This window comes from Scophthalmus maximus, chromosome 1 (assembly GCF_022379125.1).
Source record: "Scophthalmus maximus strain ysfricsl-2021 chromosome 1, ASM2237912v1, whole genome shotgun sequence".
NCBI classification, from domain to species: domain Eukaryota; kingdom Metazoa; phylum Chordata; class Actinopteri; order Pleuronectiformes; family Scophthalmidae; genus Scophthalmus; species Scophthalmus maximus.
The window spans coordinates 4,277,794-4,293,057 of NC_061515.1; the positions used below are offsets into that span (position 1 = coordinate 4,277,794).

The 15,264-nt window shown below is 46.3% G+C and overlaps 1 protein-coding gene across 25 annotated transcripts in view; it reads left to right on the forward strand.

Moving 5' to 3' along the window:
- Window positions 1-15,264, forward strand: part of LOC118310757 (plectin-like) — a 122,178-nt gene that overhangs the window by 54,953 nt on the left and 51,961 nt on the right. For 6 of the 25 annotated variants that reach the window (XM_047333439.1, XM_047333440.1, XM_047333438.1 and 3 more), the window contains exon 1: window positions 3,429-7,496. The exons of 11 other annotated variants lie outside the window; for them this stretch is intronic. In XM_047333439.1, the coding sequence (XP_047189395.1) occupies window positions 4,001-7,496 (3,496 nt within the window). In that variant the 5' untranslated portion in view covers window positions 3,429-4,000. Of the gene's footprint in view, window positions 1-3,427; window positions 7,497-13,207; window positions 13,239-15,264 lie in introns of those variants that run through there. 8 more of the 25 variants (XM_047333431.1, XM_047333433.1, XM_047333435.1 and 5 more) reach the window with 4 other exon arrangements.

A 15,264-nucleotide genomic window follows, 5' to 3' on the forward strand; every position in this document is an offset into this window, starting at 1 on the left:
TTTACTGTGTTGCACCAGTTACATTTACAACTTACAACTTAAGCAGATCCCCGAGTTGGAGGTGTTTTTGTGATTTAACACGCGTCAGCTCCAGGGATACAGCTGTCTCAGCCAGGGGGGTCGCCAGCCTGACTATACCCAGCAAGGAGACTAGCTCCACAAATAACTTGAATTATCACCTTGCGCCCGTAGGCCTCCGTCAACCTGTCAGGTTGCAGTTTACATCCACGGCTCATGAGTCATATAATAAATGTAGTGAAGACTTGGAAGGAATGTAATGAATGGTATCAAGTGCATTTTGACATAATTAGCGTATGAATCTTGAGTTCTGGCCAAAAAAACTTGTTTTGTGAGGTCATACTGTCCTTGACCTTTGACCACCGGATACTGTGGTCAAAATCCTGTGTTCAAAATTGTGCCACATTTGAACAAATTCTCTCAAAGCAGACGGACGGACAGACGTATAGCCCAAAAACATAGTGCCCCCAGCTACGACTGTCATAAAAATAGGCTCTGCCAGATATAATGGGAGCCCTTGTGCATTGCGGAGTGATTCATCACGACTTCAAATACGACTTCAAATGTGCAAGTCATAATTTTGGAATAGAGGAAAGGCCATTGCCCCTTTAATTGCCTTTCAAAAGAAGATGATGTTTCATACTAATCCTTACACACTTAATAAATCACTTTTCTTTTGTACATTTCCTTTTTTTTTTTTTATCATGTGTAAAAGTGCCTTTGTGCCATTCATTATTCCGACCCATCATTGACATTAGTTCTACAGTTTTCGCAGAGGTTTGACTTCACTAAGCTCTGTAAGCACATACTGTACACTGGAGGGTAAGAAAGGCCCCGCTGACCTTTTCTCTGCCTGGAAGTGGCTCGAGTGGCTCGGATCTGATGTCAGAATAGAGGGCACGTGTGCAGCACCGACAGACCACCGAGCCGAAGGCCTTTGCAGTGGGCCACTCGCCAGCCCGGCCAACATGAGTTGGTGGTGACAAGTCTATTCTGGGACTTGTGGAGGTCTGAAGCTTTGAGGCAGGGGTCGACTCCTAACCAGGAAAGTGTTCAGAAACTTGCCCTAAGTGGTATTACTCCCTTATTTGCTTCATTCGATCACATCGCATCACATTCCATCTGTGGCTGACCACTGGTTATAATCTAAATAAAATCAGATTCTATAGTGGGCGTATAGCCAATTCCTTTCTGAGAATATATTTACACACAACTTCTGTAAGCAGCATGGCAGCGTGAAAAATCATTTTCATGTCCGGGGGTTTGTCAGGCCCCGGTGACACAGTGTTTCCCTGGCATATTTTAATGTTTTGGATGGATGGCTGAACAGACTGGGTCTCATCCAGAGTAAAGGGGTCACTGTGAGAAGTTTGAAGTTCACTGAACACTTTGTGCACAAACAGTGCATGAAATCACACTGATGTGCTGCCCAGAGAGCAAAGGCGCCGCGCATGGAGATGAAAATTCCTGCAAATTAAACTGCTGTAGGCTGGCATTTTCATACTGTAGCTGATGAGCTTGTAATTTGGGCTCATTAGAATTGTTTTCTTTATAAATAATGGTTGTTTTTTTTTATTACCCTGCACCTGATGCCTTGATCTGACTTAAACACTTAAGCCTGAGCTTTCAGACACGCACATGCACAGACACATTCAGGTTCTACCTGCTACAACCAACACCAGCGTGTCAATGTCAGGCAACCTGCAGCATGTCAATGATAAAACATTTGTTTCGTAATACAAAGAAATGCCTTTCTTGTGCAGGGGAACCTGAGAGTCTCTTTGTTCCTCCTCTGAAAGCTCCTCCCCAGCCTTCAGTCTGAATCAATAAGCCTACCTGTGCCACCAAAGCATAGCGAGCGATGTTTTAGAGCATGCCTGCTATAGGTGGAGCGCATACTGACTCGGCATATGTCAGAGAGATTTTCTTTTGTGACACTAATTGTAAAAGGCATTATTAAAGTTTGCCAAATTTTCTTTTCTTATGTAATGTTTCAGTTGATTCGAGTACACACTGTATGTGAAGACTATGATGTTTTCCTGATTCGTTTGATCGCTGATGAAAGCGAGCAAGGCGTTATACTTTCAGGTCAGTGTCTTTGCAAATAGCTCTCTGATATATGACGGTGTAGTCCAGCTGTCCAGGACAACAGATTTACGGCCCACTGCTCCTCTGCAGCCCCGCCGAAAGCGGATAAGTGTCTCACACACTTAGACCTGACTCACTTCATTTGACTGTTGCTATGGTGAAAAAATGGAAAAACAGTTGTCCGCCCGTATTTGGAAGTGTGTACTAGTGTGTGGTTTCAAACTTGCAGGGGGAATGCATCATTCCACTGCTGCCCATTCACCGCCGCTGTAATTTCGCAACAGAGATCGCCGTGTTCCAGCACGCGCTCTGCTCGGCAGTACAAACGTATTTTTTTCTTTCAGTTATATGAGTGAACATGTGCTCCTCTGCTCTTTCTCACAATGGTCAGTTTTTCCCTTCCAGTTTGGCTTTCAGCGGTCTTGGCCATGACAGGACACTCTCACTTGACAGAGAGAGACGAACGGGAGACAGATGTCCAGGAGAGAGAAATGAACTAGGGATAGAAATATGATACCATGTTCCTGAGAGGGCTGAAAAGGTTAGCTATAATGCACAATCTTTATATAGTTTAGCATGAGGGATTCTTGGTTCTCGGCTAAATCGAGGAATGGAGCCCTAATGTTAGCTGCCTCGAGCAGCAACACATGTTTAGGGAGCTTTGCAGCCTGTTGCATCACTATAATGAGCTGCAATGAAAAACACTGATTATTCCACGTAGCTTCCTTCTCTCTGTGGCCTGGAGATCCTCCAAACAAACACAGATATGAACAGAATATAGATTAAATCAGCACGGGACGTATCAAACTGCCAGTGTCAGGACAGTTTTGTCTTTTCATATTGTGTCTATTCAAAGATTTGCAAAATGTCTTGTGACCAAAATACATTGATGGTGATTTATATATTTTTCTCTTCAAATGTCAGCAGCCTTTACTTTGACATGACATCTGAAAGCCCCGGCTCGTGTGTAGAGTAAAACCTCTTCAGTGATATCCGATCGAGAAATGTGTAAAACTAGACACCTTGTATTTGACAACCTACATAGATGCTCAGCGAGTTGCGGCGGGGCAAGACGGATAGTATGCGCCAACTGGTCGACTCTCTTTCTTATACAGTAACTAATCTCTGCTTAGCACAGTCCATTCATTGGGCCGGTGTGTGTGACACGCCGAAGGGTGTGTTTGTCAGCCAGTCGGGTTGTGTGTGATTAGAGGTGTGTGTACAGTATGCCGGAGGTGTGTACTTTTTGTGTGTGGGTGGGCGTCGCTGTAAAAAGTCACAGAGCTACAGTACATGTGCTCAGACACACTTCACTGGTGTGTTGCCCTATTCATTGGACTTTACTCTTTCTTTTCTCAAATCTAATGATTTCAGACGATTTTTTTTTTCAATGCTCCCTACTTCCTGCTGTTCTATTTACTTTAGTGAGATTTTTTTTTCCATGGCAGTTTTTTTCCTAAGAAAATAGACAGAGAAAGTAGGAGGAGCTGGACTGAGAAGTGTGCCTCACTCTCTCTCTCTCTCTCTCACACTCGCTCACACACGCTGCCGCTCTTCCATTCTGTCATTGCCATCTCGGCAGAACGGAGACTGTTCGTTCCCAGCCACGCTGAGTGTTGGGGGGACAGGACGCTTTTTACTTTGTTCGAGACAGTTTTCAAAGAGGAATATTATTTTTCTTCAAGATAACCGAAGGAGAAAACAAGAGGAAGAGAAAGTAAGGGGGAAAAAAAAACATTACAAGGATTTGTTCTTTAATTTCCTAATTGAATTTAGAAACACGTGACAGCCGGTTTTGCCACTGGATTCTTTAGTGACGTGTGACATCTTAATTTTTCTTTCCTCGTTGTGCATTGTAGTTTTACTTTGAGAGAGTGCTCTGACATAAAGCACAATGGTTGCTGGAATGCTGATGCCCATGCGGGACCTGAGGGCTATCTATGAGGTCCTGTTCCGAGATGGTGTCATGGTGGCCAAGAAGGACAAGAGGCCTCAGATCAAGCACCCTGAGATACAAAGTGTGAGCAACTTACAAGTTATCCGTGCCATGGGATCTCTAAAGTCCAGAGGCTACGTGAAGGAGACATTTGCCTGGAGACATTTCTACTGGTACCTGACCAATGAGGGAATTGTTTACCTGCGTGACTACCTCCGTCTGCCCCCTGAGATTGTTCCTATGTCCCTGCAGAGGGTGAGGAAGCCAACCACCACTCTAGCAATTGCTCAACGGGCTGCACGGGTCCAGTCTGTGGAAGGTCCTACGTCTTATGTTCCCAAGCCAGGACGATGGGGTGAAGCAGAGAGCCAAGACGGACTGGCTGAGCGTCAAGGCTACCGCCATAAGATGATGGGCTCTGGAGAAAAAGAAGTCTCTACTGATAGGACCCCCAGGTTCAGGGGTCGCCCGCTGGCTGCAGAGCCAGTCAGGCCTAAAGCATCATTGGAAGTGGAGGATCAGTCTCAGCCGCTGTTCAGGAAAGGGAACAGCTTCAGAAGTGAAGGTGCACGGATGGAGGAAACCAGGGTGAAAAGAGTCACTCTTCAGCAACCTGATGTGAGCAGTGAGAGGCCATTAAGAACATCACAGGAGAGAAGAGTATTTGAGGTTCAAAAGGAAAAGGTACAAAGTTCTGTCTCTGTTCAGACAGCCGCTTGGAAACATGATGTATCGCAGACCACTCTGACATCAGTGTCCTCCAAGACAGCCCTACCATTAAGGTCACCTGCTGTTGCTGAGGCTACAGGTGGTGCAACATCAAAGATTCCAGCTGAACCATTTACTCCAAAAACAAATAAGGAGAAGCCCAACATATCCGCTGAAAAATCTTCCTTGAAGTCTAGTAAAATGGTCACAAGCCATTCATCCACCATAACACTTCCTGATATGGAGGTCAAAGAAGAGAAGACAAAAAAGTTAATTGTGGATCCAATTAAATCTGCAGCGGTTGAGGCTGCAGCTGAAGCGGTAACTGAAAAGCCCCAAGAAGTTTTTCCAGTAGCTGATGCTGAGGAACCAAACAGTCTTCTTACTGACACTGTCACTGCTGCTCCTTTCATCACAGAACCTGTTAGTAACAGTGTCAAAGAAGAGAAGACAAAAAAGCATAGTGTGCATCTAGTTCAATCTGCAGAGGTGAAGACTACAGTTGAAACTACAACTGCTAAAATAAAGCCACAGCCTGTTACTACATTGGCATCTGGTCACGAAACCTCCAAACGTCTTACTCACACTGCCACCACCACCGCTGTCAAGACAAAATCTGCTAATGAAGATGCAAAGGAAAAAATGAGCCAGAAAGAAAATGTGAAGAAGGAATCAAATAAACCTGCAGAGCTGAAGACCCTTGTCGAATCAAAAATAGATCATGAGAAGGCCAAGAAAACTGCCAGTGAAACTGTGACTCGACAGACCACCAAACCTCCACCTGACTGTACTACCAGCGAGCCAGTATTGTCCAATGATGGAACGAAGGAGAGCTCCAAAGCTAAAGTAACTCAGGAGCCTATTGTTGCTTCTCTAACCTCCGTGGATCTCTCAGCAAAACCCACAACTGATGAAGTGCCCCTAAAAACTACCACACTGTCCGAGTCCTCGATACATGAAGTTACAACTACCATCAGTACAACAACTCTCTCAGCACCTCTGTCCAAGAAAGTTAAAGTGACAGAGGTCATTGCGAAACAGGAGAAAACTGATGTAAAGGTGATTCCGTGCGTCACAAAAGATGTGACAATAGTGCAAGAGGAGGTCACTCAAGTATCAGTGCAGGATCCCACATTAGCACAAAAAGACTCCCAGTCCAGTCAAAGTGCTGGTGTCACAGAGGGGGTCAAGGAAACCAAGCAGGTGGTTGAAGGAAGCTCAAAATCAAAAAGAAAGAAAAAGAAATCTCCAGGTGAGATATCTAAGAATGTCAACTATGAGGAAGCACAGGACATACAGGTGGAGAAGGGAAAAACCTCTAAAGACAAGTCGCCAGAGGTGGCGGCAGAAAGTAACCCTCAACCAACCCCAGTGATTATCTCAGAGCCCGTGTCTAACAGTGTTAAGACTACGGGGGCACCCGTAGAGAAAACTAAGGCTGAGGCTAAAATCAATGTAGAGAGGGTGCAAATAAAAGACATTCTGATACAAACTGATGGGAAGCAAAGGGGGAAAGTCCCTTCACAAACAGAAACTATTGCTGCAGAAGCAACACTATCTGTTGACCAGATCCCTGCAGTGCCCCCTGTGGAGGCCCAAGTAAAGGAGGTTGCAGAAAGCAATGCCACCAAGATCACACAGGGAAAACTACACCACAAAGCCGTGGAAATGCCTGTGAAAAAAGTTGAAACGGTGACTCTACAGCAAATAACTCAAGTGGAGCTTATACAAGAAAGCTCCAACTCTGAAAAGAAAAGCTCTGCACCGCAGTCAGAATCTCCGAAACCCACAGTTGAGACTAAATCCCCAGTAAGCACAGAGAAAGCTGCAGAGGAATCTTCAAAAGGTAGGAAGAAAGGGAAAGGGAAAAAGCAGGCTATGGCACCAGCAACAGAGACTATTAACGCAAAGCCGGTCATTTTGCCTGAAGCTGAAGCATTGCCCTCTGCTGACATTACATCATTGCCCCAGGCCACAGTTAAAGACAGCCCTGTCACGGCCTCCGCACTGACAGAAGTGAGTGTTTCTCCAAAGACGACTCCTGAAAGAATGTGCAGCGAGGAAGTCGGGCAGGCAGCAGCTGTGCTCTCTGAGGCCCCGGCAGACAAAGGGGAGGCGGAGCCAGCGCTGCTCTCTGCAGAAAAAATCGAGCGGGAGGTTCCGAAACCAAAAACATCCTCCACTGCGAGGGAAGCACCCGCAGCCGGAGAATTAGTGTCAGCAGCGCCAGCAGCAGAGGCAGCTGTAGCTCAGGCACAGGCCAGCCCCCTAGTCGAGCAAGAGGAGCCTCCCAGAGTTGCGCAACATTTGGCCACTCAGGCAGCAGAGCGCAGCACAGAGAAAAGGCTCTCTGTTTCCGAGGCCTCAAAGCAGGAGCAAGAGAAGAAGAAGGACTTGAAGGAGGACACACCCTCTGCCACTGCCACACCCGCAGCCGCTCAGCCCGTCCAACCTCACCTGGGTGACAACTGTGAGACTGTAAGCCTTGACACTGACGAGGCCGCCATGAGGAAGAAAATTGTAGTAGTGGAAGAGATAGTTGAGGTGAAGAAGCTCGTCAGTCCCCAGGCAACTGGGGAGCAGTCGCCTCCTCCACCTGTGCAACCTGAGGTGGAAGGAGAGGAACTGGACGTTTTCGAAGCCATTGCCATAGAGCGGTCACTACTGTCAGGCGCAGCGGCTGAAGCTGAATGGGACCACTCACTGGATGACCCAGAGGAGAAGACATGGCCTAACTTCATTGAAGGTTTGTTTGAATGCGTGCAAGCTAACACACTTCCTGCCCTGTCCTACGCTCTCTGCATATGGTATAATTGCTCTTGCACCTAGCTCCCCACCTTTCTTGGGAGTGTGGGAGGTCTTACGTTTGGTATTTGCTGACGGCTCTTTTGATGCTACATTCTACACTGTCATGCACTCATAGTATTTCATACTACAAAGAACCTTCCCCATGCTGTAATTATCTCTGACTTCTCTTCCAAAGTGTTATTTGGGGGTGATTTTATTTCAGTTTATGGCTTAAAGTTGCATGTTACAGAACCCAGCCTCTGTTTTTGTGTTGTGGACTTGGAGGCGCAGTCTCTCTTTAGGAATAGTCTCAGTGAAGTGGTGAGAAAAGTACTTTGAGATGTAGCTGTGATTTAATTATCCGTGTGTTAAAATAGAAGAGGTATCAGTTACACTGGCATAGCACCGCCCTGCAGTGCGTCTGAGACACTGTCAGATTTCACACAGCCATTGTGACATGACAGATAGATACAGTTTAAAGCTTTTTTTAAACTATATCTCAATGTTAAGTACAAAATTTAAACCGTAACTGTTCACACGCATCAGTTATTCTGTTGAGCAAATCAAAAAGTCCATATCACACATTTTTGGGGCGTAGGATTCCTGTTCTGTCGGATCATAAATTTTAACTGTGCACACTGAAAGTTTGCCAAATGACAGTATGCAGACCTGCAGTCCAACAAGGCGGGGCTGCTCGCTGAGATTCAGCCTCGCCTGCTCCCTGTAGAGATAGTTGTGCGTGTGTTAAAGCCCCGACTGACTGCTGGAGGGAGGTGTGGTGCTTTTTGGAGCCTCTCTCCTCTTTGCTCCAGTAATACGGTGTTCTTGGCACCAGTGAATATTCTTTGGCTGTTTCCTCATTTCTCATTTCTCAGCCTGTCTTGCATGTGAGATAAGCATGCCCTCCTTGCCTTACCATCATTTAATGGCATGCGTAGGACATGGGAGTTATGTAGACAATGTGCCAACAGCACTGTATGCAGTCTTCCTTCCTGGAGCTGGAAAAAAAAACAATTATAGAAAGTCCAGAAAAACCTTCCATGTGATGCAGTGGTTTGTTCTAATGAAGTGAAACTGGCATTATCAAATCATGATCCTGACTCATGTCATCACATGTCCCCACATGTTTGGATGAAGTCTAATATTTCACAATTCCCATAATTAATCAAATGTGTTATTTTGGCTACCATGATAATTTTTTTTTTTCCATCCCTCAGTGGGAGTATAGCAAGGACTTCACATAGGCGTTGTCTGTTGTGGGTGTGAGCAATCGACAGAGTCAGGAAGTTGGAATCGCTTGCTCACAACTCCATGGGAGTGTTTGTTTGGATCGGCACGTGACAGCAGATCTGGATCCAATTAGCAGACTGGTTCCTTTATTCAATCTGTGGAAAGGATCGGGAAAACAAGACCCGTCTCTACAGTTTCATGAAAGTGATATGACTCACATATATGGTAAACCACATAGGGAACTGCAAGTTAAACGTATGGATAGAGCAGCAGTGCCCCTCGGACGACCATAGTGTTTGCTGACCCACTGCTGACACCTGCTGTCCACTAACCACCAGTGTGAGCTGTCACATCTGACCAAATGGCTGCAACTACAGTCAGAGGTGTTCAGATAAAGATATTTTCACATAATATCGTAGACAAACTTTGCTTCCATCAAACTTTGCATTAGCCGGTGTGTGCAATGTTGCCAAAGCAGGTCCCCTCTGATTGTACCTGAGACATGATGGGTCGTGTTAGATGAGGCCATCTGATTTACGCACACAGTCTTTCAGTGCCGTTGTCTTACTGAGTGTGGTATTCTTGGTATGCTACCTAATTAAATGGCTGTCAGCAGACTCAGTTACACCCCTTGAGATACAGCTGCAGTTAAGCATGTCTACTTTTTGGGCTGCGGCACTTTCTGTTTTTCTACCGGATTGCGTCAGTGATGTGGAAACCAGGAAAGAGGGGGAAAAAATTGACTTGTGCCACATAGCAGTCACCTTCAGAACAAGGGCTCCTTGAGCTGGTTTCGATTTCAAGGGAACACTTTTGATTTTTTTGTTTTTTTGTTGAATGGATGGGGCTGTTTGTTCTGTGCATGTGAGGCCTTTTGTACGAACTGGACATAGTTCAGAGGCTGCTTGAATGCTGCCCACACATGGCACCAGTGACAATTAGACTAAATCTCATCCCAGACATGCCACTGAGGTCCTCCACTGTGTTTTGATCTCTGAATTCATGCGTGTGGATTCTTGTGAGAATGCTTAAATGAAATGCTACAGTATGCTGCAGCTCTGTGCCTCTCATTATGGTGGCACATAATTTTGATGCCGTGACTCACTCGGCCCGTTCTCAAGTCTGCGGGCTTGGATTGTGAGCCTGACCTTTTTCGAGGAGAAAAAAGAAAAGAATGGGGGGAGATAGTGGATGCTAAAACGTCATGTTGTCTATCAATAGATCGTGTTGAGAGTTGGCAGCTTCTGCTGCTACTGATTCTGCTGCTGGTCCCCAGTGGTGTTTTGCTCCAAACAAAGTAAATGGCCGTAGCTGCCACGTCCTATCTCTTAATGTCACTTCTAATTTTTCATCGTCAAGTGCCAGAACATATCGGCCCACATTTCATAAGCTGAGACACAAACGCATCAAGCGAATGTTTTGACAATGGGAAGAGCTGAGAGTTGATACAGTGAGTCGGTGCTGAAACTGCGTCGGAGTCGGAATGAAACTGATATCAGTCCAAAAACGGGTTTCTGTTAAAATCGTCATGGTCAGGATGAAACCAATAATACTGTGATTACACGGTGAAATGAGCAACCAAAACAAAATCCCCTCCCTGGAGCTGGCTGTATGTGATCTTCCGACTTATGAGTTTCAGTTGCCAGTTTTAAACGCTGCGTCGGCCAACACAGCGTTTGAAATTTTAATACCAACCAAGTAGCGATGTGATGTTGACCAATGAATCACTGTCTGAAGTGGACGCATTATCTTTGCCGTTCCTTACGGGCGTTCATGACAGTTAAGACTGTAGAAAACAAAGATCCTTTCTGTGAGCTACGACACTCGTAGGCAGTTGATGTCGGGAATACCTGCATATGCAAAAATAAGTATTTGTTTCTGATAAATTTGAGGAAATTGTTAAGGTGTGTCGCAAAGATTATTCCAATTTATTCCAAGCTCAGTTACAGTGAGATTACTGGAGATTAAGATTCACATTTAGCTGCTCTTACTTTCTCTGGGTAGTAAAAGAAAGTAAAAGTAAAAAAAAAATGTTAAAAACATATAAACCATGTAATTCATGATTGTTGCATGATGATTGGTTTACATAAATGATGTACCGTGAAATGTACTGATGTTAATTGGCCAATTTTCCTGAAGATTCTTAATCACATCTTGGAGAAATTACAAAACAAGAAACATTACATGTGCAGACCTCAACTATCTTCACTTCATGTGCACTAATGAATTAATCCTGACCGTTGCAGTGAGACAAATATTGTTAATTGAAAAGGGCCTAAGAGAACTGTGCTACCTGGTTAGAAAAAACAGCAATAAGTAAAGTATTTACCACAAATATGACTTCACCTGTTAAATCTGAAGAAAGTTACAGCAACAGAAAAATAAAATATGATCCATGCTAGCGAGTGATCCGCTGAACCCAGCGGTAACCCGCCCACGAGGGACGCCCATAGACGTGAACGCAAACACGCCCGCAGTGAGGCACTGACGATTTCATTGGTCGATGTTATCATGCGTGCGTGTCATTCTGTTGTGAGGGGGATTTTGACGGGGTCATTTCATTTCACGAAAAATCCAAGAGCGAGGGAGCACAAATCTGAAAGCAGAGCCTGAGCGCGAGGCAACGGACTCAAACTGTGGCTCACGACTTCTGTTCAACGGTATGTCAGCTGATCCTTTCTGGTAACGGTTTAACAGTTTTGAGCAGGAACTGTGTGAGGGCTGGGAAAGCATCAGAAAAATCTGAACATAAAAAAATCAAGGAATAATTCCCTCAAAACGAAAGACTTAACGCTGGTGAATAAAGCCGAACCCTGGAAAAGGGAGAGATCCGTCCCATGTGGAACATATTGCGAGTCTGGCGGAGATGGTTATGACGTTAGTCATTTCCCAAGGTACACGTTGGACCTTATTACAGGCGCTGACTAACACGACTTCAATTTGAGAGGAATAGGTTTTTTTTTCCTCACTCCTAAGCCTCAGTATTCTGCAGGGTGCATTTATCCCTCTTTGACAGTTCATTCAACAGTTTGACCTTTGTAAATACGCGTGACCTCACCACCTGCTCACCCAACACTAGCTTTCAGAGCGATGTTTACAAAAAGGGGCGTCCGCACTATGTGGGTGTACAATTGAGACAACAAAGTATTTCCCCGTGGGCGCAGGCTTCGAATACCTTTGCGTCCCGACATGAATGATATGCGAGTGGAGGAGTTCACCGAGGCACGCGAGGATGGAGCGAGTGGAGCTCTCTCTCCCCGAGGCCCTCCGGAAAATTTCCCTTCATGGTTTCTCCGTATAGCTGCCATCGCATCCATCCATCCATACTGTCCTACGTTCGACAATCCCCAGCTCTGCTCACCAGACGCTAAGTGGAATGGCTTTTAGCATTACGGGGACACTAGGCCAGTTGTCAGCACCACAATTGGCCGCGCCATATGGGTATATTTGAATTCGCTATATTTAGAGAACGTCGTGCATCGCGGTGATCCCTGAAGCGCTGGAAGCTGCGGGTCACGCTCTCAATCTGTCCGTGAACGGGGCCGATCGCTAGTTAGTTCTCGGTTGTCGTGTTTATTGCTTTGTAGCTATTTCTGTCTTCGTAATGTTTCATCCATCGTATTTAAAATGTAACTGTCAGATATGAGGTAACAATCTCATTATAGCTGTTGACGTGTCATTTGAGAAACGATAAAATAAGATGGTATTTCTACAAAGTGCCACAGGTGGCATTTTTTTCCCCCCCTTTAAAAGCCAAGAATTGGAATAGGAGAGCTGTATTTTCTACGACTGTATCCCACTACATCATATGGTGTTTTTTATCAGCATGCGTTATCGTCGCGATGAGTCCGCTTGTGTGAGTGTTGACAACATTATGTCCGAATGATGGATGAAGCATAACTTAATCGTGTTGTAGCAGTCGGGACACATTCTGGCTGAGAGATGTGACTTAATATCACCGAATAAAACCTGCCAGCAGCGTCATAAAAGAGAGGAAGAGAGAGGAGGGGGGCGGGGGTCTCGGGGCCTCAAAGGGATGAGTGTGTCCAAGTGTCCCGCCAGAGCACTACCATCAGTTTCTAACTGTGACACTGTGTGATCATCTGGCTCCGGTGGATATTTATAACCCTCGGGCAGCAACAGCCCCCACGACCACCCACCCCTCTCTGCCCTCTGAGCCCCTCGCCTGTGCCCCCCCCCCCCCCCCCCCAGCCCCCTTTACCCAGGCTCGCCTTGTTGTCCCTCCTCCCCTTTGCCACGGGAGAGCAGGCTGACTGATCCGAGCAGCAGGCGCAGCCTGTCAAAATTCAACACGGGCGAGAAACGAGGCAGTCCCGAGCAAACAAACAGGAGCGTCTCCCGCCGTCTTCATTCCCCCCTCTGTCCGGCTCTCTTCTCCTTCTTCCTCCTCTTCTTCTTCTTCTTCTTCTTCCTCCTCCCGGTGTCGTCTCTTAGATGAAGATCATACCTGGTAGGTTCCAGCAGAGTTGGGGTTGCTGTGGTGTGTTGTCTGTCTGCGTCTGACCGCGCTCGCCCTGTGTTGGCCGCTGGCCGCGTTTTTTGGCAAACGCACCCGTGTGAAGTCCTGTTGTGTTCCCGCACACTCACTCGCACAAACAGAAGACGCGCACGCGTTCACATTTAACCAACAACAACCTTCAGCCGCAGCGCAGATTGCATTCCATATTTAACCCGTGTCCACAATGTGACGGAAATCATGAGTGAGGTTGGCCGCCTCCTGTATTGTCCTGTATTTGATGGGATGTGGACAGTGGAAGTGAGCGAGGGCTGCGGGGGCAATGTCGACCCCCCCCCCCCCCCCCCCCCTCCACCTCCACCCCCTCCTTCTTGTCACCTGCAGGAGGTTGTCTTTCCTGTTTGTCTGTCTGACATCTGACGGGTGTCAACAAGAATTTTAAGAGGAATTTACACAAACATTTTTTTTTGTTTATGGGCGTGTCTGTCCGGGCTATTTCAGATTGCCATAAAAGCGAGAACCATCTGCCGTTGTTCTGTGCGATCATCCCGTCCACTGCGCTTGTCATTATCTGCTGTGTCCAACATAAAGAGGGGGCTTCTTATATAGTTGTGTGTTTGTTTTGATTTTTAGTTTTAATTTGTAATCGCTGTGCCTTCAGCTGTGTTTTATGTAATACAATAAAAACATATTCACGAGGAATCAATCATTCTGGAGGGCATTGAACTTACAAAGCTCTTTCCCTCTAGATGGGACTGGATGAAACAATAAGAAGCAGACAGGACTGGCCTGGGAATATTAAAGGCTCTTGTTATTTTATTGGGTTCGGCCCTTTTCTCCAGAAATGAGTTATATCAGATCAGTGATCTGAGGATGCAGATTGCGAACCCATCCTCATTCCTGGTAACTTGAAGTAGCTTCTTAAAAGGAGATAAAATGAGTCACAAAGGTCCATCAGATAAGAAGAGAACACAATGTTAGTTCATTTTCATCCTTCTAAATCAGTGGCAACAGCTGGACATGGATTTTGAAAATATTCATGAGATTTTTTGGACTTCTAATGTTGTGCATTTTAAGAAAAACAACAATTTTTGTAATGTGATTCCAGTTAGGGCCACGTTAAGTTGTCTATTGAGTAACTTGTGAGTTCATGAGGAGGGGTTCACCCGTGTCATAAAGGTCTGAAAACAGCTGAACAGTCTGGAGGAGCAGACCAGGGGAAGAATTTCGGTTCTAGCTCCTGGGTGGGGAAAACAGCAGGAATTCCTGCTCGGGTGTCTTTTTTTCTTTCTTTAAATGTCCCCGCTGTCAAGCAAACCCACGCCGTCCCGCTCCTCCCCTCTCAACCCGCCCCTCAGAACGCAGGCCCACCTGTTACAACAGCCCAGAGTCGGCCCCTCATCTCCTCCACCTTATATCTCTCTGTGTCCCCCCTCCCCAAAAAAACAAAAATGCCTGCAAGGCCCCCAGGACCCACTCTGCCTGCCCTGGTGGTTTTGGGGCACCTAATCTCCCTGATTATATTCTGGCGCCTGAGAAAACACAAGAGACAAGGTAAGAGAGAGCTCGCAGGGTCACAGGACATTGAAACGACTGTGGTGTTGAAGTTGTTAAGAGTCAACATCTCAGTCGAGTCTCAGTTGGGTTGATAGCGGAGTGTTTGCATTGTCTCTTCTTCCTCGTGGCTGGCTGACTGGAGTTTAACGTGCCAGGCGCAGGATTTGGGCGATAACACCGTGTCGGCGGCGGCAAACATTCGTATTAATGTCGGTTTGTTTTGTGTCATTCGTGACACTAATCTGAACAGGTCATACGACTAAACCACGTGAACACGCACGCACGCACGCACGCACGCACACACGCAAGCAGCTTCACGTGCGTGGAGCATGTTTACCCTCTGGATTGGTCACGTTCGTGTGTAACCGTGGAAGCTGTCGGTCGCGGCGCACCGTGACCTGTCGAAGGTGCCACCGCCACCGGGGCCTTCCAGTGTCACGCCGCCATGTCGCCGCCTATACCG